Source organism: Sarcophilus harrisii, chromosome 1 (genome assembly GCF_902635505.1).
Source record: "Sarcophilus harrisii chromosome 1, mSarHar1.11, whole genome shotgun sequence".
Classification (NCBI taxonomy): Eukaryota; Metazoa; Chordata; class Mammalia; order Dasyuromorphia; family Dasyuridae; genus Sarcophilus; species Sarcophilus harrisii.
In genome coordinates, this window is record NC_045426.1 from 60,078,121 (window position 1) to 60,104,231 (window position 26,111).

Here is a 26,111-nt window from a genome sequence, read left to right on the forward strand (position 1 = left end):
TGTAGCACAGCAGCCTTAGGATCGCAGAGTGAGGGCTGGAGGGGCCCTCGAGGGCCAGAGACCAGAGAGGTGAAGTCCCTGTCACAGCTACAGAGGTGGGGTTGGACCCGGGTCCTCAGATCCCAGAAGCCAGGGATGTCCCAGGTGGCCACACAGCCTTCTCAGGTCATAGGAAGAAAAGCATCTCCCCAGGTCCTGCCCTTGGGGCTCCCTCTGGAGTAACTGCCATTTTGGGAAACACACCACGAAGTCAGAATGTCCAGAGGAGAATGAGGGGGAAGGGCTCCAAGTTCATGCTGGGTGAAGACTGGCTGAAGCAATTGGGCTTTTTATTTCTGTTTTGGTTTTTTTTTGTTTTTGAGAGGCAGTTGGGGTTAAGTGACTTGCCCGGGGTCAGAGCTAGTTAAGTATTAGTGTCTGAGGCCAGATTTGAATTCAGGTCCTCCTGACTCCAGGGCTGGTGCTCTATCTGCTCCCTTCACTTGTGGCATTTTAGCCTAAAGAAGGAGAGGGAAGGCATGATGTAAAAAGGTAAGATTCAGTCTGCTTGGCCCATGGACAGACAGGGACCCATAAGCACTAATTGCCTTTATAGAGGATTCATGTTTAAGAGAAACTTTTTGACAAGTGGAGCTGTCCCGAAGGGCTGCCCCATTTCTCCTGAGACAGCAGATTCCTTCACACTGGGCCTCTTCTTTCTTGTCTGGCATATGGGAGGGAAGATTCCTTTTTAGGTGGGGGTTGGCTTAGAGGGTCCCAGAGGTCCCTTCCTCCAATTAGGTTTGGAGTGTGGGTTCTGGTAACATTTTGAAGTTTAACTTGAGGAAGAGTAGGATGAATCTTAGGTTGAGGCTTTGGTCAAGCAAAACATTTGCTTTTCTTAGAAATTTATTGAGGTCGGGGATAATCGAGGTTGAGGAGACCCCAAGTCCCTCTTTCACTAGCAGTCAAGCAGCTAGTGGCAGACTAAGAAGTGCTAATTCTGGTCATAACAAGGCGGTCTGAACATGGACAGTGTGCCCCAGAGACAGGATTCCCCCCACTTTCCAACTCTGGCCTAACCCAGGGCTCTTCCCACCACAGGTCATGCTGCCTTTCCAGCTCTAAGAACTGGGAAAGTTAATCTTAAGAGCAAAGTCCAGAAGATACAGCTATTACCAAGCTGACTCTTTCCTTTCCAAGAACTTGTCAAGTCGGGATTCTTAAACCCCTTTATCAGCCTTCATTCTCTGCCTGGGAAGGAAGACAAATCATGTGGAAAGAGACTGTGCTAGGACAGTCCTCGGTTTCAGAAATTTAGGACCATGCTCAAGGCGAGATGGAGTCCCTTTAGGGACCTGAGAAAAGGAATTAAATAGAGCTTTAAAATTTTTTTAATAAAACTTTTTCATAATTATTACTTACTTTATTCTGTTTAAAAAGAAGGGCAATTGTCATTCTAAATCAGACCCATATAAATTTACAAGCTGATGATATTCAAAGATATGGTTGATCATAATCATATATGGATTCCAGGAGCACTTTCCCCTCTTGTCAGTATAGCCTTTCCAAAGGATGAGCACATGGGAAGCATCTATTACTCAGTATCTGCCGGGCAGCTTTTTTAACGTGTTCATCTAGATTTTCAGAAGAATCTTAAAAAAACAAATAAAAAAATCAGCAAACTAGATGATAAAGACTATGTGAATATTACCATTACAGCATTTGAGAAAAGGTGACCAATCTCTGCACTAGAGCTGAAAAAAGCAGTCTGTCTAAGCTGACTCCTGGGCATCAGACTGCTGTGGACCCAGGTGATCACCCTAAGGCACCTTCTCTTCAGGAGAGCATGGAATGAAACTGATGTCGTCCCTAATCAAGCATGAGTAGTAAGGCTGGTTCATGGGAAGTCTAAGAGGGAGAGGTAACACAAATGCCCCAAGAAATGGAGGGAGTCTTAATTAGGCCTGACTGTCACTCTCCCCTGACCATCCCAATGCTCCCAGCCTGTGACTATGAGAACACTTTTAGCTGCTGCATTCCCATCTGGGATAGGCAAGAATGTGGCAATCCCCATAACTTTTCTAGATAAATATCTGTAGAATTCAGAGCAAAGAGAAAGGATCATGTTCTTAGCTATAAGCAGCTACTGATAAAAATGGAAAACAAAATTCCTGCTCTCTTTTCTAGCAACTTCTCTCCTAATAAGGCTCCTGGAGTATGGTTCAATAATAACAACAGTTTGATGTAGTGATCTTATCGCCATTTCATCAACATCACTCTGGGACAATTACACAAGGCTCCCCTTCCTGGGCAGTCTGAAGAGAAACGCCCAAGAAAATAGCTGTATTGTGGAGAAGTTCCAGTCAAGAACTGGTATTCTTCTGTCTTATACTTCTATGCCCAACAATACATACCCTGTAGGTCTCACTAAAGCAGTCTTGTTTGATTGTCTTAAGCTCATGGGAAACATCCAGCTCATTTTCATTACAGGGGGATATAGCAAGATTCATTAGGTCTTTTTGTTGTTGCTATGGTTCTATCATGAAAGAAGATACATTCTTTAAAAATATTTTTCTAAGATTATTTTTTACTAGCAGGAATTAAAGAAATGTGAAGGGGCATTTAGTTTGGCTAAATGATTGGTGTGAATGAGCATGAACAAGACCTTAATTTGAAAATGTGCTAATTATTCCTTAATGAAAATCAAGAATAATTCAGAAATAGCCCATCTCCATAACCAATAGCCTATGTCAAAAGTCCCAGTACCTGACTGAGTCTTAGTGCCCACATTACTTACATTTTTCTAACTGAGACATGTTGTAAAGATTCTGGAAATATGCCTCTGTGCAGAAAATATTTGTCAGCAGAACCTAGCACAAAAAATATATATAAACATTAACAGATTAAAAATGTTCTTCTTTTAAACAAATTAAACCCTCAATTTGGGGTGAACTGGGCCAATGAGAGTAGGAGCTGAGCAAATGAGGACCCGAGCATATATGCCAGGGAAGATGAGAAGAGGAAGAGGTAAGGCATATGTGGGTAGGCATCTCTGGGGTTTCTAAAGCAGAGATGGTCCTGAAGTCACAAATGGTGACCCCAGTCTGGTTCCAAGCAAGCGAGGAGAGTGAGGAGTATGCTAGCTCTGGAGCTTTTTGACAAGGGCTTAGGGTTCCTTTTTTTATATCATTTGTTGCTCCTATCCCTCTTCTTGATTACTGATTAAAACTGAGTTGTAACTGATGAATTGTGAAGTTCCATAATAGTCATTATATCACACCTATAATGAGAAAAAGGGCATCAGAGACCATCTGACTCATTTCACATATGAAGCTCCCAAGAGGAAGTGTTATGTCCAAAGTCACAAAATGAATTGTTGAAAACAATTCTACCTTGGCTGACAGATGAATGCTATTCCTTTTACTTCCCCGGGGAAAAATGTTATAGAACCACTAAATATAAAAAAACTCATTTTTTTCCTGCAGGAAAAACTAAAACTGGAGAACCAAACCCTTTAATTACCGATCATGTTGCTTACTAGCAAACTGTAGTGATCAAACCTATTTCCCAAAGAAATGCTTCCATCTCCAAAACCATCTGTATTTCAAAAACAATATACCGAAAGCAAGTGGTTAAGGGAGTTCACCATATATGTACTGAACTTAGAAGAGAAAAATTGCCTGTACCCTTCGCCTCTCTCACATACTCACTTCATGGTCATGGTTGCGTAGCCCGACACGTACAGAACGACTCGATCTGGAAAGGACAGCAGTCATGGCGTACAAGTTAATCAGAATGTCTGCCATTCGCTTCATGGTCAGCTGCTCTTCCACAATAGTCTAAGAAAAGGGAGTTATATTAACACAGAAAAGATCACTGGAAATTCACAATCACCTTCAGAACATGATGATGTTCTTTGTCTTTAAATGGGAATTAGAAGAGCAAAAACAGTACCCTCTACATAGGTAGAGAACGAGCCTAGATCTTAGCAAAAACTACTGCAATAAGCAAGAAGGAGAGAATAAAAAGATCAGTTCTATGTGAACACCCTAAATAATAAAAGATTCAGCACATTTCCTCATTTAACCTCTGAGGATCTCCTGCAATCTGCTGCTTCAAGCTATGCAGATTTACCAATGATGGAGGGAAAGCTTTATCAGTGACTGGACGAGGTCCTTGTCTGATCCTCTACATGATGGCCTCATGAGGAATCAATATAAGTTGTTGTACTTGCCTACAACAACTAAAAACTGCTGGCTAAGTCTTGGTCTCTAGGGGAATTTTTCTACAGACAGACCAAGTAAGAGCCTCCTTTCCCTAGGTAAGCCTTGACAGAGTAAGATTAATAAGTCCTCCCAATTTAATTTTTTACAACCAAAGAACTTAACATGCCATATGAGCTGGGTCTTTGTTGGCTACAAAGATGGAGAAATCTCCCTAATTCTTGGGAGAGAAGGAGGAGATCTGAAAGCCCCAAACATTTTTGAACGTTTCTAAAATCCTCTAGGTGATGACGAAAGCTCTTTAAAATAAACACTGAAGTCTTTCTGCTTAAATCTAGGATAGAAATGAGGAAGAGTAAGGCTCAATCTCTGCCTTAGAATTTAGTAGGTAGAGTAAAAGACACACTGAAATAAATAGAATGCCACGTGTGCTCAGTGAACAGGTTGCAGTGAAGGATCCCCCCAGAGAGAGGGAAGGTAAAGGAAGGCCTTGGGTCAGAGGCAGCACGAAGGCTGAGCCCCCAAGGGAGAACATTCTCCTCCCTGTTATCTGACCTCCTTCCCAGGGCTGTGGTGAGCAGCACATGGTAAAAACCTAGCACATTCTGTGGATGGAAGCATTTTTAAAAAGGGCAGCGACTACTCTGACACAAGCTACTTTGCAACCTCCCAGAATGGTGGGAGTTGAAGTTCAAAGGTGAAGAACTTTTCTGCAAGGCCCATCTGATTTGCAGTTTTCTCTTAGTCCTGGTTCCTTTGCTGAACAGATGCATCCCTGACCAAAGAGAGAGTTAATTACCTTGCCAAACCGCTTTAGCAGCATCTCTACTGTTCGCCCAAAAAAATACACGTTTTCTTCTAATCGCCTTGCACTCTCCTATAAGAAAAGCAGAACACAGGACTGCAGAGTTTATAATTTTGAAAAGGGAATTGAATTGAACAACATTTCATCAACATTACTCTGGGTTCAAAACAGTAAAGCATTGCCAGTTCTCTACAACTCCTGTGTTCCCACCTTGACTTTGTGTGTTCCCTGCTTGTGCAGCACATGTGAACCGTAAGCGCCAAAATCAAGCCTAGCCCCAAGAGGGTCATCACTTGAGGGAGTGAAGAGATACTCCACAGATGGACACTGTCTACTGAATGGGTACACTGAGTAGTCGAAGTAGCAAACAACTGAGCTTCAAGCAACTTGTCCACCAAATATAATCCATTTTGTTTTGATTTTTTGTATTTTGCTATGGCTTCAAAAAGAGAGATCTGGTATTCTTAATCCATTTATTTCCCCCTCTGTAAGGTAGAATGGCTTTATAAAAGGAAAAGGTTGTATACATTAAATCAAATTTTAAAATTAAAAAAAAATAATTTTGTGCCTAATTTTATTGATTTCTGTAGGAAGATTTTTTAGAAAAGGTTCTTTAATAATGCAGACAGATAAAGAGCTTGAAAAGGAACCTCCTCCCCCAATCTTGTGGAAGTACGTGAGCATATGGTCTATAAATGGTTAAGATGCTGTGATCTGGAGTAACTGTGCCAAATGAATTTGAAAAGAATGTGTAATTAATAAGCAAAACAATAAGTGAGATAAAAAAGAACAGGTTGTCTAGTCTGTGAACTAGGGACACCTGAGTAAGTCAATCAGAACTTGAGTGGATTGTTAAGGAGGAGGAAAAGCTAAGTGGGTTGGGATCTCCCATGTAAACATTATCAAAGAGATGAATGAAATAAATTGGAATCATAGGATTTAGAGCTGAAAGGGACTTACAAAGTCTCATTCAGGGGATTCTTCAAATGAAGCAAAGGAATCTATCTTGTGCTAAGGATAGGAAGAGAGCCCAGGGTTACCCCTCCCCCCAATCTAACCTAATCCCCTGGATCCCCTGGGTTCATTATGGCCTGCATCACCTCCCCTCTCCCCCCAGCAATGGTCTCTTGGATCTATACCTATCAATGACTAAGAATAAAAGCCATACTCACCTCCATACTAGGATGCACAATACCATTTCTTCCCGTTAGACCAAAATCAGCCTTCTTCATCATGCTATCTTGAAATTTTGTTGATAAAAGTTCCATTACAACATTCAAGTTCCCCTTCTTCATATCACTGAAATGGGATTTCACAAACCTACTCAACAAGCTGGGTATCAAAGTTTTGTGCTGGTCATGGCCATGCCCATGGCCAACAGTTCTGACAAAGGCCTTTGATGACATATTTCTAAAAACAGCATTTCAGCAGAAAGACTGTTGAGAGTACACCACACAGATTGTCTGCTATCCAGATCACTTAGTCACAATATCATTCAAGCCCAACATATTCTTCTGTGCTAAGGGTGACAGTTTATAAAAGATATAATTTCAAACCATTTTGCAGGTACTAACTCCTTTCATAAGGTTATTGAGGACAAAGGACAGATGTTATAATATTCATTTTTACTGATAAAGAGACTGAGAGAAAACATAAGAAGTTTGGTTAGGGTTACACTGGAAGAAAATATATATTATTTTGGGAATGCAGTGGAAGTGCTGCTGAGGTGGTTTGGCAAGCTAAGTATCCCTCCCTTTGGTCAGAGATGCATCGATTCAGTGATGGGACCAGTGCTAAGAAGTAACTACAGGAAGATGCTGGGCCTTCAGCTCAGGAATTCTAATTCCAAAGCCTGCTTGAATAATCTGACCCCAGGAGCATCCTCGGGCAATTCTGTGGCCACATCTAACTCAGAGGCAAGGTGGTATGGGGAAATGACCTACCTTGGAGGAAGGAGGCTCTGAAAGCCCAATCTAGCTGCAGACAGACCAGCTGCATATTAACCTCCCTAAGCCTGTTTTCTCGTCTGTAAAATGGATTTAAAAAATCTCTTTTATGTTAAAAACAACATATCATCACCTATATGAATCAGTAGCAGAAACATTTTACTTATTTGGTCCAGAAAGCAAAATTACTTGGAGGAAAAAAAAAAGTATGTCTCAGGTTCTGAAACAATACTGACGGAAATGATGATAATGTTGCTCAAACACTAGTTTTTGAAGGGGATTTTGTAATCCTGAATTTTTTTTTAAGTTGGAAACAGCAGTGAGTAGCAAGTAGATGGGAATGTTTCTCTAAGTAGTTTTAGAGCTGCTCTCTCAGAAGCAGGGAGGGGAAAAAAGTAGCAACATCCCTCTCCCTTCAGGCCCCTATTCCTTCTAGAGCTCCAGATTTCTGGTTAGATGAGGGTAAGGGGAGAGAGGAGACATCTGAAGTCTATTGCTTCTATTTCCTAGTGTAAGCTAGGACTGGGGAATAAGCTAATAAGAATTCGGTGACTAAAAGCATTTGGCCCTTCAAAAGCTCCCAACACCAGAAGCATACATACCGGATTTTTTTTGTTAAGATTTGGCCTGCATGCTGTAGTCCTGTCATGGCAATATACATACGGAGGATCTCATTTGTTCCCTAAAAAGATAAAACAAAGAGCTATGAAATGCCAGTTAAAGGCTTTCAAATGCATCTTCCCAAATCAGTAAAAGAGTTCCCAGAGTGTTAAGGCAGTCCTATCAATTGATATTAATAATTTCACTTCAGTGTTGAAATCTCACAATGAAGTCAATGAGGGCCAACTGATCTTAGTGTTTAAGAAAATATAAAGAAGCCAGGAATGTAAAAAATGGGCAGCTGTCCTTGTCCAGGAATGACTAGATCACAGGGCCTGGGAGCAAAGGTGAGAAAACATGATGGAGGCTCTGCCCAGGAGGTGAGCTTTAATTCCCCTCTGCATACCTTGCCAACAATGAAAACAGACACAGAGAATTTTGATTCCCTTCTCTAATACTTCCAGAGATCCCTCACATTTCATGGAGGGTGAGAGGTCCACACCTGACTTCTCAACCTGAAGACCTTTTCATAACCAAAGAGCTTCACAACAACTGCTACTTCTACCATCCATTCAAGTACTCGACTAGTTGTGGGGCTAGGCCAAGATGGATTCCCATCCTTCATCAACAAAGGAGCCAGGCAAACTCCCAGGGCAGTGGAGGCGAGGCGGGGTGGTATGTCAGTTCAGCTAGAATGTCATCTTGTCCAAAACCTATCATTTACAGAGGACTAGAGTCAAAGGGGTTTATCTGCAGCTCAGTGGACTCAGCACAATGGAAGGTTCATAGACATGGGAGAAATGCACCTTTGACCTTTAGTGTTTTTCATGGTTTAAAAGCAATGGAGCAGAGGATAATCATCAAAGTAAATAAGCACAAGTTAACAAAAATCTGAAGACTAAACTCATAATGGGTTCATATTTACTTAGTGCCTATAGATATTATGGATCTGTGATCATTCAAAGCTTCATGGTAAACAATACAGGCTTTAACTGGTCCTCGAGGTATAATACTGTTCCTTTTCTCAGTCAAAAGGAAAAATGGATGGGTACGTGTTCCTGCTTCTAATCCATGAGAACCAACATAATTCTTTGGAATCTTTTAAAAAATTATATTATTTTTAAGCACCCAGGACTGCCTAGATGCTTAGTCCTGCAAGAAATATAAAAGCCTTGATAAAACATCATTTATGTTCTCAGTGAGCTTGTATGAAAAGACAGGCACACAAGAAATGAGAAGGTATATAAAATGCTTTATAACTCTTAAAAGAAATCTTTAAGTATCTATAAATACTAAAGGATCATAAAGCTTTTAGTAAGAGACACAGAGATCCAGGGACCTCTCTCAAGTCCTTTTGGAGACCAAGGCAGAACAGAAACTGCCCAGGTCTAGTCATGTGTTTCAAAATAAGACCACATAGTGATATATGCTCCGTCTTTCCACTGGTGGGGATTCCCTCTTCACTGAGAGAGAGAGTGAGATTCTACTCCTCATCCTGTATCATATCCCAAGACAGCCTCTCTAGAGAACCCCCTTCTTGGACCATCACAGTAATGATAATCATGTGATACTGGTAGCAGTGATTCCAATTTACACTCACAAAGCACTCTGGGGTCACATCTTCCCACCCACTGAGTGATTTCACATCTTTTGGAGTCGGGCCATGCTTTGGACCAGGTTCTAGTCAATTTTCTTTTATTACAGATTCAGATTCAAAGCCTCAAGTTCTATATAATGTCCTTCCTGGAACCTGGCTCAAAACTAACATCTTTTGGTTTCCACAAAATCTAGAGAATCATGCTATTCTGTAGACAACCAGGATTCCCTCTCTTCAGACACAATCATTTCTATGCCCCACTTGTTCACTTCTTGTTTTTATTCTCCCACTTGGCTTCTTTGGAAGGCCAAAGATAGGAAGTGTTATGTGTACACATATACAGACACCCACACAATAAGAATACAACATGTGTGTGAGCCAAGATTTTGTCCCAGGTTCACTTAAAGATGCAATCCCAAAGGAAACATTGCGTTTCAAAGTAAGAACTAACCACTTAGAAACAATTTAGTTTTATTTTTCAGTATTCCTCAGACATACACTGTGAATGAAACTTGGAGGCAAGGTAAAATGACAACAGCATATATGGCTAAAAAGGCATGAGGGAAACAGAAACAACAAATAAGATATTATACATTTACAAACCTCAAATGCTAACCTACATAAATCAAGCACACTGAGCCATAATCAGTGTTGTAGATATGTGAGTCAAGTGGCAGGATGGGTGATTTCACTTCATTAGAAAATATCATTTCTAGAAGAAAGTACACTATTTATTAGATGCTTATGGTTTTAAGTAGTGATTATGATAATGCATCAAACAAGGCTTCCTTTGCTGACTTGCTTAAATGGGAATAAACCATATCCTGGACTTCCAGCTCACACCACTGTGATGCATACTTACCAATTTACAAACTTCCTGAATTGTGAAAAGCAAATGGATTTCTTTCTCTTAGGCAGACAATGAACAAAATAAGTAAGCAATGTGGTCCTATTTCTCTACTCTCATATTTCATTTTCAAAAGAAAATGTTTACCCAGAAAAAGAATAGGAAATAAGCTCTCAATGGGATGCCAAATAGTAACTAAAAGAACAGAAATCTTGACTAAATTCCTTGTGCAATTATGAAGGGAGGAAGGCAGACAGAACGGGGGACACAGTGGAGATTGGCGAACAAATAATAACAACTAACATTCAAATTGAAGGCTGGCAAAGTACTTTACATCAATGATATCACTTGGTCCTCAACGATCCTCTGAGGTATATGCCATTACCCGCATTTGACAGACAAGGAAACAGCCTGAAAGAGTACAGGGGATGTTCCTGGGTTCTGCCTACAGGTAGTGTCAGAGACAAAATTCAAACTGGGATCTTCCTGATTCTGAGTCTGAAGCTCTATCCACTGGGCCAGGTTGAAGGGAAGCTCAAAGTATGTAGAGAAATGAATCAAAGGAATGCCACGAAGGCAAACTGAGAAGCAAGGCGGGGGAGAAGGGGAGGGTCAGCACTGGATGCATGGGAGAGCCCTGCTGAGGTCTACGCTGTGCCCACTCTTGAGAATATGGCCTGAGCTGCTCACACTCACCTCAGACTTCTTTGTGCCCTCAGGGTGACAATCGCCTTCAACTCTCCATAGACTATGGTGCTCCTTGTCACCTTCATGGCCCCCACCTGCCATTATTAGCACTTTCCCTCCTTAGGGAATCACTCTGGGCAACTACTGTACTTATTACTTTGTGGAGAAGTTGCCTTCCCACAGTAGGTCAGCTCCCTGAAGGCAGGCTCTCTGTGTCTCACTTACATGGCAAGGGCTTAATAAACATTTGTGAAGTTGAACTTAACAATGAGAGATAAATCAGGAAGGAGGAAGGGGACAAGAAAGAGGAAGACAAGTAGCCAGACTTACAGACCCATGAAGTAACCTCTCCTTACCCTCGGAAACTTAGAAACTACAAAACAGGCTGTGTACCTGTGCTGGGTCTCTTAAAAGGTCCAACCCAACCGTAAAACTGTAAAATGGAGAGCTCCGACTCCAAGTCCAGACTGCCTCACCATGCTGGAGACCTCCATGCCAGGAGTGTGCCCCCCACCCCCAGCCCCAGGCTTCTCGGCCTAAAAGCTCCCAGCTTCCTAAGCCTTCGCCTTCCTGGAATCTCCTCTTCGTGTTCCAGCTCTTGCCCCCTCCCTTGCTCTGCCCTTCTCCCTCCCAGCACCGAGGATGCCTTTTCAAAGGACCTTAGTCTTGAACTGCCTGAGAAAGCACAGGTGCTGTGTCAAACACCACGAGCAAGTATCCAAAATGTGCAAAAGCAGCAGGCTTTAAGTAAAGGGAGACAGAAGAACGTCGAGTATTCTGTCACTTTAAAGCACTACGTGACCACAGGCTTCTATTTGTTAGAATCAAGAACCATGTGCTGCCTTTTATTCACAAAGACATTAGGGTAAAACATGAACTCTGTATCGTACCCTGCCTGAGTCATCTGACTCTCCCATTCTGGTAAATGGCATTATTTTGCTGGGATACAGGACATCTAGCCACATAAGCATCCCCCAGGACTGGGGGACAAACCCTAGGCATTTAAGCCCATCCACACTCTTCTGCTTTGGATTGAAGCCCTTAAAATACTAAGTCAGCACTATACACCCAACATCCAGAAGGTTGAGACTGGGAATTAAGGCAAGTCCTTTCCGACATTCCACAAGATGTAGACTTTTAGAATACATATTCCACTCAATCAGAAGAAACTGTGGTTTTGACAAGTACAAAAACCAAGACATACCTCAAAGATCAGCAGAATCCTAGAGTCCCGGAGATAGCGCTCGTAGGGATGATCCTTCATGTATCCCAGGCCTCCAACAATTTGTAAGGCTTCATTCACACACACCCAGGCTGCTTCGGAGCTAAACACCTACCACAAATGACAACGCTGTTATCACAGCCATGGTGTATATAGATGTCACTAGGTACTAACAGCAGAGTCTAGATGAAGCAAAGGATGTTAGATGAAAAATGTAAATCTTCTTTCCTGGACTATCTCCTGACTAAAAGAGTTCTCCCTCATCTCCACCTTTTATGAACTTTTAACTTTCTTGTTCTCTGCATCATTAATCCTATAACATTCTAGTATGGTTCAATGTGATTGCATTTGTATTAGGCTTGTGACTCTAACTAGCCTATAAGTTTCTTAAGAGGAAAAACTAGGTCTTGTAACCTAAGAGCACTGAACTCATGCAAGCATTATATATTGGAACCAAAAAAAAAAAAAAAAAAAAGAGAGAGAGAGTAGAAAAGCTGTGACTGACACAGTGGGCTTGGGACGGCCCATGGAAGGATGAAAAATAAATGTTATCAAAGACTTATCTACACCAAGTAAACCATGTAATCATGGGCAATCCCTGCATCTTTCTGGGCATTGCCTAGACCTGTAACACCTTTCACATTGTAGGAGCAGCATCTTTTTTGCGGCCTCTTAAAACCCATAGCTGCTGCCTCTTTCCCACTCACCTTCACCATGGCTGCCTCCACAGAGCAATCGGGAAAGCCTGGGCTGTCCATCATTCCAGCAGTGAGGTAGGCCATACTCTCCATCACATATGTTTTCTTGGCCAACAAAGTAAACTTTTCCTGGATTAATAAAAGCAAACATAAAGCCAACATACATTTAGTTATTGAACAGCTCATCTGTAATAAAGGCGGGCAAGCAGCCGCATCCCAAAAGAGAACAGAGGTTTTAATAAAGATAATTACATGAAATAAAATATCTTTATTTTTAAAATTATTATAGCTTTTAATTTACAAAATATATGCATAGGTAATTTTTCTACACTGGCCCTTGCAAATCCTTCTATTCCAACTTTTCCCCTCCTTTCCCCCACCCCCTCCCCTAGATGGCAGGTAGACCCATACATGTTAAATATATTAAAGTATTATCTTTATTTCTGTTTCCAAAGTCACCATGACAAGCAGTCACTATTACAATGGAGAAAATCTGTCTACTTTCAAAGCACTTGCTGTCCCTAGCTGAAGAAGTCTTTGAAATGAGCAAGGATAACTTTCAGTTTCTTAATTACCTCAATTAATCCAAATTCACTGAGAGGTCTGTTGAACTGTTTCCTTGTACAGGCATATTCTGCTGTCATTGCTTAAGAAAAGAAAGCAGTCATTAAGAAGGATGATTTCCATATTATCCTGAAATGATTTCCTAGTCATTGTCGTGAGTTTTCAAATGCATTAATAGGAGTGACAAGGGATAGATCCATCTCTATCTTCTCAAAAAGTGAAATTTGCTCAGTTGTATGGGCTGAGGGCACAGTTAAAAGAAGACTCCAACATAAATGCTCTGAAAAGTTCAAGCAGCTTTTCCAGGTATTCTGGCAATGTCAGCAGGCACACTATTGCCTTCACAGTGAGAGCGTGGCTTCCTCAGCGATGGCTCAGTCAGTCCACACTCTTGCCAAGAAAGCGTCAAACAGGTCACAAAGTCAGATATGGCTGAAACAACTGAATACCACAAAAAGCTCAATCACACTAAAAAAAACAAAAACAAATGGTGAACCAAGTCTGAAATATTATTCCTTTTTCAGGTTCTTTCTTTTAACAGCCACTTAAATTGGCTGAGTCCTCTTTCTTTAGGGACCAAGTATTCAGTGTGCCAGTGGGACAGATACTGACAAGGACTACATTTTAGACTTACCAATCAACTTCTTGATCATTCCAGCAACTAAACTTCCCATGCTAAATCGTCCACTATTCAGGACATTCATTGCTATCTGTAAGAGGAGGGAAAGACTTTATTTATTTACCATTAAGACCCCACTATAACTGTGCATGCAGTGAGGAAGAGATTACTTCTAACAGAAGAAATAAGCAGGCTAATGCAGGACAAGGTTAATAATACAAAGGCTAGATTCATTCTTCACCTCAGGCACCAAGGATTTTTTCTGTAACTTCTGCTCTATGAACCCAGGCCTATCACAGATATGCTAAGGAATATGAATTGGGAAAATAAACAATTTGGAGAAAAGCACAAATGTGTACAAAGTGGGTAGAAGCCCTCCAATTTCAGATATTGAGTTAGGACTGTTGCAAATATCCACTGGATTCTACTCAAAAGTTTGTAAGACTCCTAAATGTCCTTAGAAAGTGATGTGTGTCAATGAATTAACAGTTATTTATCACTGAAATAATATGTACATCATAGCCTGAGCCTGCTTCTTGCTGACATCATTCATTCATTTTAGTAGATATTTACCCAGGACTTACTTATGTGCTAAGTGCTTTGGCGTCTACAAAGATAGATAAGAGAGCCTGCTTAAAGAGCTTAAATCTAGGAGAAAAGATTAAAAAAAAAATAAGATAAAAACATAAAAAATAAGATAAACAATAATGATACCAAAAGTATCATAGAGAGATAAGATTTAAAGGAAGCTGAGATTGCCAGATCAGTTCAAATCCAGGCTACTTCTGAATAAATGCTAAGTGCTAAAAACTGACCTTTCCTTTAAAAGGAAAAAAATTAATATAATGAAAAATAATTACATCAATTTACTGTATTAAGACACTTTTAAATATTTACGTTCCTTTTGATTAAAGATATTTTATTCTTTACTGTCACTAAACTTTGCAATTTTCAGGGTCCTCTTTTCCCCAATGTTTCTTTTCTTCTTTTTTTTATATTTTTGTGTGAGGGGGAAAGGGCATTGTGAGCATTAGGTCTAGGAATTAGGACCACCCTGCTATTCTCTCTGCAAGACTAATTCAAGTTTCTAGAAACCCCACAGGAGGCACCTCCACTCCAAGTCCCAGTAGTTGGACAAACTGCACAACAGGTACCTACTTCTAAACCCCAAATTCCCTGGCTTGTTTTCTGGTTTTGGAGTTTTTATTTTATTTACTTATTTATTTTTGGTCAGGGGGTGGATGGAAGGACGGAACACAGACCTTAATAAATCTTATTTAAATCTGTCACATATACACATGGCAAGCTAATTGCTCAGGCTCACTGGGAATACTTTCTGTTTACTCTGCAAAGATGTGTCACCAGGAAAGCAGGTCAACAAACAGCAACAGGAGGTCACAACTAGGGCTTATCCCACATGGGGTCTGAAATTGGGCAAACCTTATCTCCAGATACTTAGGAGTTTTATGACTCGGCAGCTGACTCCCAGACAAGAGACATCTGCCAGGACTCTACTGTGCTTGGACACAGGTGACATGAATCACCCAGGGCCCCCTTACATAATTTAAGCAGAGACGTTGGACCATCATGCACTGTCTATGTGGAGGTGAGGAACAAGTGTTCTTTTGGAGGGAAGAGCGCCTGAAGTAACTCAACACCCTCTCTCCCCATTTGCTTAACCGTCCAATTCTCCTTCTGTGTTTAGAGACCCCCAGCTGGCTGGAGCCCACAGCAGAGGCCCCACACTCCCAAAGAGGATTTCTAATATACTTTGGTCCACCAGCGAAACCTGGCAGGTACAGTTGTGACCAGCAGGGATTAGGGTGGACGACTTCTCAGTGTTTCAATCAGCCTGCAGCATTGGAAGGGTATCACCCTAAGCTACCTGGAGGATCACGACTCCTCAGCAATAAAACCCACCAGGGCACTGACTTTTGAGTTGTCCTTGACTGGCTAAGGAGTGCTCACCCCCGAGGATTGGTCGTTGTGATACCATTCCACCAGAAATAGTTTTTAGCTTTGATTTTGATGATTCAAACCTATTTTTAACGCAAAAGGTCCAATGTACTCTTCAAATGTGTCTAATGCTATTATGCTTTTAAAAGAGCCCTAAGTCTCTTATTCTACATGACAAATAACCAGTTAGCCATTAACCATTTGTCATCTTGGTACAATTGCTCTTCCCGAGATCATTTTTGTATAGAAGACCCTCATTTTCAGGAAAAAAAAAAAAGTTTTTAACCTCAGTAGACTATCAGCTGTTGATACTTAACATGGCTGTAGTGAGTATTTATTTTTTTTCATTTTCCACGGCCTACACGAGGACAGATTTCACTGCCTTCTTTTCCATGTTTGGCATACCGACAAATACAAATTTTCCATCAGTTCTTTTCATTTTTAACAGCATTTTTTTTAAAAAACATCATTTAATATTTATTTCCCCAAAGACTAAGGAGATGTCAGTATTCTAGTCATTTCTATGGAAATTGCTGAGCTAAAGACATCCAACTAAAAAAGAGACTACTCTGAATAAATCTTTAGCAACCCTCAAAGCTTGTTATAAATATATTTGGAAGCATTTCTTAGTTGTGACATCTAAAACTTTGAGTTGAATGTCGTAGACAGCTGACTGGAATAACACTTTTTTGTCTTAGTTTTATGAAGAAAAGTACACACTAATAAAACCTCATTATTCATCCCAATTAGGCTCTTGAAATATTGTCCAATGATGTTCTGAATTTTTTCTTCTCTGTTTTCCAACTAAACATATTCTTTTTTTATTAACATTCATCTCCTTCCTGTTTTCTTCTAACTTCAACACAGTTAATGATTGCTGTTTTGAAATTCAAGCCAAATGATACAAATATTCCCCTCTGGTATCATCACCCATATTTTTACAATCTGAAAAGAAAATTGCAACTTCTAGTTCTCTCTCACAATGCCACTAGTGCCATCAGTCAATAAAGGCTAGTAAATCTTTTATCGACCTAATTTTTGTCCACAACATGTCGGCTTGGTTCCAGGAATCTCACCTTAAATCTTGGCTTTTCCCCTTAAGACAGTGATTGCAAGTTGACTTCAGTCTTCAAATAAGTTGGGGTCAGTGAAAACAGTGGCCTGTGTCCCAATCAACATGGTACTTCATGCTGATCAGTCCCAGAAAGAATTCATAAAGGAGATATCTTTTGAGTTGGGTCTTGAAGGATGTGAAGAATTTAGACAAGAGACTGGGGGGACAAGAGGCGGAGGAGATGTGGCAAATTCAGTGTAACATAGAGGAATAGTCTAAACAGAATAAGGAAGACAGGAATGGCAAGTGGAGGATGAGAAGAGGTGAAGTAGAAATAAGGATAGGGCCAGATCAGAGAGGATCTTGAATGACATCATATAGATGATCAATTATTCCCAAAGATCTAAAGCTCAGTTTTGAAAAAGAGATCAATAGAGCTGAGTAAAAATCGTCATAATTTAATATGTAACTTTTGTCTTCAAAAAAGTCAAAAACAATAAGTATCTTAATCTTGCAGTAAAACTTGATGAAGATAAAGTAAGCCCATCTTTTTCAAGTTTCTACAGTCACAGGAGTTTAGATGTAGAAGGGTTCTTAGCAATCATTTCATTTTACAGATGAGGGAACATGGTCACACTAGCAGAAAGAAGAAGGGCCTAAATTTAAAACCAGGCCTTTTGGCCTGCAAGTTCAATGTTCTTTCAGAGAGACCATTAGATTTCTGGGAAAGTATGGCAGACAGGATGGTGACAGGCAGCGATACCTGGTTGCCATCTGGTTTTATCATCAAACTCCAGGCATCTGTAACCTGGTAAGAGCCAGTCAGCTCTCCATAAAGAGCCTGGAATAGCCATGGAAAGCCTGGATCAGCATGGAAACAGAGTTTGGGGAAAAACATTTGTCTAGGACTGAGTATGTCCGAGTTGTAGAAAATGGCAAAATTCTCAAGAACATTTTCTAGAATGAATTTAAGAGGAAAACTTTTTATTGTGTTTTAGTTTTCAGTCACCATCTGATTCTTCATGATTCCATTTGGGTTTTTCTTCACAAAGATACTGGTATGGTTTGCCATTTCCTTCTCATTTTACAGAGAAGGAAACCAACGCAAACAGGATGAAGTGACTTGTTCAAGGACACACAGCTAATAAGTGTCTGGGGCTACATTTGAAGAGGAGTCTTCCTGACTCTAGGCCTAGTGCTCTAACCAATGTGCAACTTACCTGCCTAAGGAAAACCTTAAGCCAAAAAAAAAAAAAAAAAAAAAAAAAAAAAAGAAAGAAAGAAAGAAAGAATAAAAAGTGTACTTAAAGGGAAAACTGAAGTAGAACTATGCTCAGAACAGTACCCAGAAATGGTTGGTTTTTCTCTTCTTCCCTCCTTGTTTCTATTTCCAAAGAGAAAACCAGCAAAATAATAATAATAAAAATTTCTAACAGCAACTTGGCAAACTAAACCCCAAAACTCAAAACCATTCCTCTTAATGACTTCTGTTCAAGTTTTTCTTTCTTCCTATTTCTCAAAAGCCAGAAGAGCTTTAGTGTTTGAATTTCAGTGAGTCAAACTGCTTTACGTACACAATCCCATGTCATGATTGGAGCAGTCCTTTGTAGTAGCAGAATCTGGAACTGCCTTTATTCCTCCTTTTAGGTGAGGCTAAGTGACTTGTTAGCAGCCACAAATTCTGTAAGTACTTGATGCAGAATTTGAGCACGGGCACCTACATCATGTTGTACTTCTGGCCCAAATGAAACACTACTTTGCAGTTTGGCAACCTGTGGCACCATGTGTAACAAAGAAACCCAAAGCACCTGAAAGTCAACTTAATTATTCTATCAACTGCCTGAATTTAATATAAAGTAGATCAACTTATATGAGACAGATCTTTCTGATGCCAAACTAAAAATGTGCCTTTACCAAACAAGGTTCTTCCTGGAGGCCTCCCCATGGTGTAGCAGTGATCTGTAGAGCTGGCAGGAATGGGGTCCAAACTGCTAAATTGGATGGACTCTCTGGCAGGGAAACCAGGAACTGGTAGGTTTTTAAGTCTTGTCAAATGAGAATCAGCTGAAGATGGATTCTATTTCAGTTGAGATGGGAAGAAAAGGCAACGGGACACAACATAGCTAAAGGCACGTTATACAGAGAGGGAAAAGCAGCTTGTTCTGTCTGGGACCAGAAGGAAAAGTCAAAAATAATGGGTGAAAGCTGCTCAGAAACAAATGGAGGCTTCTTGTAAAAAACCAAAACCACAACAAACCTTAGTGAGAATGATCCAAAAGTGGAAAAGGCTATCTCTGATGGGCTCCCTCTCCTTGAAGGTTCTTAGACAAATGTTCATGAGCCCCAGAATCTGGAAAGATTCTGTCTGCCAAAAGCTGCTTTCACAGTGGTCAGAAGGCCAGCCACCCAGGGGGCACCTGGCTTTAGGCCATAGTAACTCAGGAGCTCCACCTGAGGCACAGCAGGGCCGTGAGATGGACTGGGGGAGGCACAAACATGGGTGGGGTAGAGAAGTCCCTGAACAACAAATAAGTCTAGGATCAAACTCTTGGGTCTGGCAGTGGAGGAAGGTGCTTCACAACTGAGCTGCAGCCTTATTTCACATCATCCCCTTTCACAGTGTGTTTCTGCCAAACAAGCCCAATAGCCACCCCCACCATTGGCAGAATGTAAGCTCCCTGGGGGCAGAGGCAGGGTCATTTTTATCCTTGTGTCACCATGGTGCCCAGGTACAGGGCCTTGTCTCACAAGCAGGAAAAGGCATACAGACATATATGTATGTGGAGGAAATGAGAAAGAATATGTTGAGCTGCTCCCCAATCTCCATTCCTCTACCAACATGCCTTCAAAACTTAAAAAAAGAAAGTATATTTCTATGTAGGACAGGATGGTACTAGCATTTAGCTTTATAACTAAAGGAGTGCTAGTTAAACTGACCAGCTAGTTAACAGTCCCCAGTGATTTCTTCCCCATCATGAAGTCCTCTGTGGTTAGGGACAGTAACAATCACATTATCACAGTGAGTATTTATATGGCTTACCATGGTTTGCAAAGCATTTTACATGTCATCTCATCTGATCAACACAACCACTGTGGGAGGCAGGTGAGTTTGATACTATATGTATTTGTTGTTCAGAGACTTCTCCACCCCACCCATGTTTGTGCCTCCCCCAGTCCATCTCATGGCCCTGCTGTGCCTCAGATTTATCACAGATGAGGAAACTGAGGCAAAAAGAGTAGCTGAGCGTCACAAAGCCACTAAAAGCCTGCGGCTGGATTTGTATTCAGCTCTTCCTGACTCCAGATCTGGCCCCCATTCACTACGCAATCTAATAGGGTCCAGAGGGAGCGCACCTGAGGGTTTTGCTTTATTGGCAAAGAGAGGAGACAGAATCCTATGGAAGCTCTACACTTCTTACTATATGTTCCTAAACATTCTAACTAGTGGCTTCCTTTGTGTAATGACAGCATTAAAAAATAGCAAGAGAGGCCTTTCTTTCCACTGCCCACATAGCCTCAAATCAAACTTAGAAAGAGAGCTTTTAAAAAAGACACTCTAAGAACCTCCTTCCTGGCTCATAAAATTTATACCCAATTCCTTTAAAATTGTTTTTCATGTTCAAATGATTATGATTCTATTTAGCCCTTTTCTTTGTTATTTTTCACAACTTCTCATTGCCTGACTTCCTTTTCTACCAGTTTTGTCATGTCTTTCCATAATCTCTAACAATATCACATTTTGGGAGGAGGAAGGAAAAGTTTAGAAGTCAAAATTTTTTAAAAAGTGAATGTTAAAAATTGTCTTTATGTATAATTGGGACAGAATAAAATATTACTTAAAAAAATAAAAATATCACGTGCCTCTGGCTTCATTTACCTGCTATATTCTTAATCAGAGGCTAAGAAATGTCCATTCTCCTCAATAATCTGCCCGATTCTTCCTCCCAAACCCTTTCCTGTTATCACCTTCTTACAAATCATGTATGTTATTATCATATTTTTAAACATCTCATGCCTGTCTCTTCATGTTCTGAGCTTCAGTCTCAACATTAGCCAGGTTAATCTCTACTCAAACATTCCTTCTTCCAAGATAGGCTTTGTTGCCCCCAATTCCTTACCTTGAATTTCATTTTCTAACTCTCTGTTCCCCTTCTTCAAATGCAAATTAAGCCTCAACTAGAAGAATAATTCTGTTACTAAGATTTTTTTTTAAAGTTTTTCAGTCAGAACAAAAAACATGCCCCTCCCTCAAACCATTTAATTCTAGTTCTACTTTCTTTTGCCTCCAGAGATAAATCAAGTTTCAAACCTTTGATCTTCCCTTTTTATTCCTGAGTAAACCATAGTAATATGCTAAAGAAGAGCAGTCACATTATGGATGGGGGAAAAAAGAGGAAAGCTGGTGGCTATCAATCTGCAGGGGAAGAGCAACTCTATGCCTTTCACAGAATCTAAGCTCTATGGTGGCCTGGCACCAACTGGAGTCTCAAGCCTCTGTGGATTTCCCCCCTGCCCTACCAAGTTCCTGCCATGGTATTTTACTCCATAGGTGTTTCATAAATGGTTGTGGAATACTTAATGAATGAGAGCATAATAAACCTTCTATCAAAAGCAGCTCACCTTAAATCCTCCTCCGACTTCTCCAATGACATTTTCAACAGGCACTTTTGTATTTTCAAAATGAACTTCACAAGCTAAAATTTTAAAAATATTCAAAAAGTTTCATAAATTCTCTGAGTCACAAAATGATGATCATATGAAAGTATACTACAAATAAGTCTCAATTCTGTAGAACTGCTACAAGTAAAAGAAAAATAATCTCAAAAACAGTTAGTAAGCTTTTAAGACACTAAAAGGTAATTTTAGTCCCACCTAAGTAATATATCATGGCCAAAGAGAGATTGGGGGGGTGGGGGGGGGGGGGGGGGTAACACAACAAAATGCAAACTATCTGAACAGAAAAAAGAACAGTCCATTTCTTCAGCATGTGATCCTGATGTGTTAATATCTGAAATTTTTATTTGGATAATAATGAGGACAATGTTAGAGAGGGCACCAAGGGCCGATTCATTTCCCTTTATTCTTGGCCATAGATCACGATAACGCTGTTTTGTTGTTCTGAGGCTAGGCCTCCCCATCTCTCCCCCCTTACTACTGATTGTTCTGGAAGGCTTGACCTGCTTGAGTCCAGCTAGGGCTGGTTCACCCCTCCTTATACATTCTGGCTATTGTCCCCTCTTCCCCTCCTTGCTCCAGGGTGGGGCTCACCATACTGGCACTGGGGTTTTGTGTGAACACCTCACTGCCTGAGCCCAACTGATTACAGGCATGTGTCATCACAACTGGTTAATCCCATCATTTTAAAATTGTAAACCACTGATCAGAAGTGGAGACTGGGGGTATAGGCTACGTGACCCCAAGTGGTACAATGGGGAGCCATTAGTGACAGCTACAAAGAGGCAAATTTAAGCTTGTTGCAGGAAATATTTTCTACCAATTAGAACTGTCCAAAAGTAAACGGAATGCCTAGGAAGGTGGGGGATTTGCATTCATGAGAAGCGTTTAAGCAAGGCTAGAAAATCACCTATTAAACATATTATAGTAAGGACTTTTGGGGAAACTAAGCAAATGGCCACTGATATGCATTCCAAAAGTTTTTAAATAGTGGAATAATGTTTATTCACTTTCTGTAAGATAATTAAAAAGAGAATGAAGATGGCAATAGGGTCATTACCATGAAGAGATAAAACATGAAGCTAGAGGGAGTTTCACATTGAGCTAGCATAGCAAGCACAGGGCTAGCTAGAAGTCAGGAGTCCAGTTTTGTACCAGGTTTGCTCCTTTGTAAACTCAGATCACTTAGGCCTCCATTTCCTTCTCTGAAAAGAGCAGGGCTTGGATGGGATGGTGTCTAAGGCTCCTTTCAGTGTTATGAGTCCACCTAAAGAACAAAGGGCTTTCTCTAAGTCTGAAGTGGAGATCTTTGAAAAAAATGATGAACACCAGACGTGAGAGGGAAGGTCCTTAGAAGACTCCCCGAGGAAGGATTCTGAAGGCCAATCCAGACCCCAGCCCTACAAGATGGGCACTGGCACCTTCCCAACAGAGCCATTGGTTGGGATGTGCTTATGGCACAACCTGAACTGAGAGAACGTTAAGCCCCATGCCGAAGGAGCGGTAACCGAAACACAACCCAATGTCATCCAACAAATCCAGAACTACTTACTGTCAGAGCCCCGGATGCCCAACTTGTTCTCAGGTTTACCATTAGTGATGCCACCAAAACTTCTTTCAACAATGAATGCGGTAATTTTGTCCTTTTTTAAGCCATCTGAGTCAATGATCTCTGTCTTGGCAAATACTGTGAATATACTGGCCAAACTACCATTTGTGATCCAGATCTGGAAGGAAAAGGAAAAAAAGGGAACTTGGGGAAACCTAAGTGATCATGATTGACAAGACTTCCTGGAGCCAGTGTCAGTGCAGGAAGCTCAAAGGAGCCCAAGTCAGAAGGCCCAGATTCAAGTCCCCATGTCTGTGACCTGGGGGCAAGGGATTTCCTCCCATAGAGCCTTGTTATTCTCAGTAAAATGCAGATAATGCTGCTTGCCTCCCTCAAAGGGCTATGTGGAAATAAATGAAATAATCCAGATAAAAGGTTTTAAAACAGGAGAATTTTTAATCAGCTTTTATAGTCCACTATCATTCTCTCCAAAAGTCTTGTGCCACAAAGCAAATCCTTACAGTCAACTGCAGACACTAACTCCCAACCTTTGTTGTGGATTCCTAAGTCTCCTACAGCTAACTTCAGGTGCTTTGCCATTCTGGAAGAAGTGGACAGGGCGAAATTCACTAATGATCCATCACCATGTCACTACAGATAAATGGGAGTAAGCTAATCATTAGCCACTAAAGGCAGCTATATGGTGTAGGGGACAGAATACATGGCCCAGAGTCGGGAAGGCCTGAATTCAAATTCAGCCTCAGACACTTCCTCGCAGTGTGACCTAGGTCAGTCTAAAACGGGGATAATTACAGTACTACCTCCCAGGGTTCTTGTGAAGATTTGAAGGAAATACTATATGTAAAGTGCTTTGCAAACTTTAAAGCATTATATAAACGTTCTTATAAGAGTTCCATGAGAATGGAGCCTGTAACTCCAGAATTGTGGTATCTCAGAGGTAAGGGGACGCCACAGGACATCTATTCTCACCTTCTGAACAGCACAATTTCCAACTGTGTACTCAGCTCAGATAAAGACTGTGAGTTAGGTTATTTTTTGTGTTTTGTTTTTGTGGCAAGGCAATTGGGGTTAAGTGACTTGCCCAGGGTCACAGTTAGGAAGTATTAAGTGTCTGTAATCACATTTGAACTCAGGTCCTCCTGACTTAGGGCTAGTATTCTATCCACCGAGCCACCTAGCTGCCTCTAACTGTGTCCTTAGGCCTTTGGATCTCAGTGTATACTTGCTGCCTGCCTTAGGCTGAATTGCTCTGGTCCAATCAGTTCTAAACACAAGTTCTAACATCATCCCTTCTTACTGGGAACCAAGAGGCTGCATTCTTGTGTGAGCCCCCCCCCTTCTTAATATTGTTTCCCTATCTATGCCATGATGAGGTGATAATTCAAGCTCCCCGAAAAATCCTCTGACTGCAGGCTAACCTTCCTTGTGAAAGGAGACAAGACATCATTCCATCTTAGGGTGACAAGAGTCTCACGATGCCATGGACAAGTACCTTGGAGCCATTTAAGATGTAGTACTTTTTATCTTCGCTCAAAGTTGCTCTTGTTTGAATGGACGCAGCATCACTCCCACTATAGAGACATCAATGGTTGAGAGATATCAGCCATTTGAAAGCCCTTGTACCCCCTAAGTCACAGGTGGTCTTTCAGGATTATTTACAGGTTTACATCTGTCACATACATTCTATAACTCTTTGGAGTGGTTATTTTATGCTTTGTTAGAATAGTATTTCAAAATACTGGTGTGTCACAGAATTTTTCTGGTTGCCACTTGCAGACAAGATAGCACCAGGCCATGGAGAGAAGTTTGGAGACATAATCCTGGTTTGAGAAAGGAAGGCATGGTTGAGAAGAAAGTGCACCTGAGTGGAAACCAAGAGCTAGGCTATGATTCAGCTGTTTGGCAATCTTTCTGCATTTTAATATTTTCATTTTTAAAATGAGATCACTGGATCAAATGATTCCCATACTCCTCCAATTTTGTAATCTAGATGGAAGAGAGGGAAAAAAGGTATGCTTCTAATGAGAATAACACATGAGTTGTGAAGACTTTCTTTGTATATAAAAGTAAAAAGTTAAGCATAATTCATACACTGCTTATGTTGTTGGACAATGGTATTAAGAAACTAGAAGGGCTGACACCTTATAAAATAATCCATAGGTGAAACCAGGATTCATCAGCAAAATTCATCATTAAAAGTCCATTCATAGGCAGCACATCTTCTTCATGCAAGTTACACATGTTATGGCTGTGTTTGTGGCGTATCTCCCACTAAACTCTAAATATTAAGAAGATAGGGATCGCCTCATGTGGGCTTGTTCCCAGATCCCAGCACGCTTTGCAATGAATAAGCACTAGAGATGTCTGACGAATGAATGCAAACCCTGCAGCTAATCCTCCTGGGTATTCTGGGAATACAGACAATGAAGCATCTTAACCAAAGGGCTGATCTGTAGCAATTAAGGACACAAATGTGGAAGTCTGGCTACTGGGGTGTTGGAACCATCCCATTCTGCTTAGAGGCCCCTGGGCTGGCACATTCCACTTGGGTGTATCTGCAACCTGGTGTAGTGGACAGAGGGATGGTTCTAAAATATGGAAGACATTCCTTAGCTGTGTGACACTGATTAAATAATTTAATTTCCCTGGATTAAGTGATTTCACCTGCAAAATGAGGAAGCCTGGACTCAATGTCCCTTCTAGCATTGAATCTCTGATCTAGTGGTTAAGATAACAGATGCTAGCAATACCTGTAATATATATTGATATAGTATAACTAGTCTCTGGACTTTTTTCTTTAATCCACAGAGTCCAAGAAATTTGGAAAGACTGATTACTGACTACTTTTTAAAAAAATGTTTACAATTCTAAACTTATAAAATAACAAATCATATACCTCATTGATTCTGTAAGGCAGAAAGCTGCAATATATTCTCCAGTTGCCAATTTAGGCAAATATTTAGCTTTTTGCTCCTCAGTTCCAGCCAAAAGGATGCCCTAAAACATATATACACAATGATGCATTTAGTTAAAACCAAGTCAAAAAAAGAAAAAAGTGAAATTGTGT

The 26,111-nt window shown here is 40.7% G+C and overlaps 1 protein-coding gene and 1 non-coding gene across 3 annotated transcripts in view; both read right to left on the minus strand.

Moving 5' to 3' along the window:
- Window positions 1–1,355: 1,355 nt before the first annotated feature.
- ACAD9 (acyl-CoA dehydrogenase family member 9) overlaps window positions 1,356–26,111 on the minus strand; it is a 44,848-nt gene continuing 20,092 nt past the window's right edge. Inside the window, exons 5-18 of one of the 2 annotated variants that reach the window (XM_031956669.1) lie at window positions 25,941–26,041; window positions 24,537–24,615; window positions 23,027–23,201; window positions 21,421–21,494; window positions 13,806–13,881; window positions 13,183–13,253; window positions 12,617–12,736; window positions 11,892–12,020; window positions 7,559–7,638; window positions 6,183–6,309; window positions 5,005–5,082; window positions 3,693–3,821; window positions 2,780–2,852; window positions 1,356–1,634 (exon numbers count right to left, since the gene is read on the minus strand). In XM_031956669.1, coding sequence (XP_031812529.1) covers window positions 1,534–1,634; window positions 2,780–2,852; window positions 3,693–3,821; window positions 5,005–5,082; window positions 6,183–6,309; window positions 7,559–7,638; window positions 11,892–12,020; window positions 12,617–12,736; window positions 13,183–13,253; window positions 13,806–13,881; window positions 21,421–21,494; window positions 23,027–23,201; window positions 24,537–24,615; window positions 25,941–26,041 — 1,413 coding nt within the window. In that variant the 3' untranslated portion in view covers window positions 1,356–1,533. The remainder of the gene's footprint in view (window positions 1,635–2,779; window positions 2,853–3,692; window positions 3,822–5,004; window positions 5,083–6,182; window positions 6,310–7,558; window positions 7,639–11,891; window positions 12,021–12,616; window positions 12,737–13,182; window positions 13,254–13,805; window positions 13,882–21,420; window positions 21,495–23,026; window positions 23,202–24,536; window positions 24,616–25,940; window positions 26,042–26,111) is intronic. The other variant, XM_031956671.1, reaches the window with a different exon arrangement.
- LOC111719457 lies at window positions 15,486–15,621 on the minus strand. Its single transcript, XR_002769594.1, has one exon. It is a non-coding gene; the product is annotated as a small nucleolar RNA SNORA52 (small nucleolar RNA).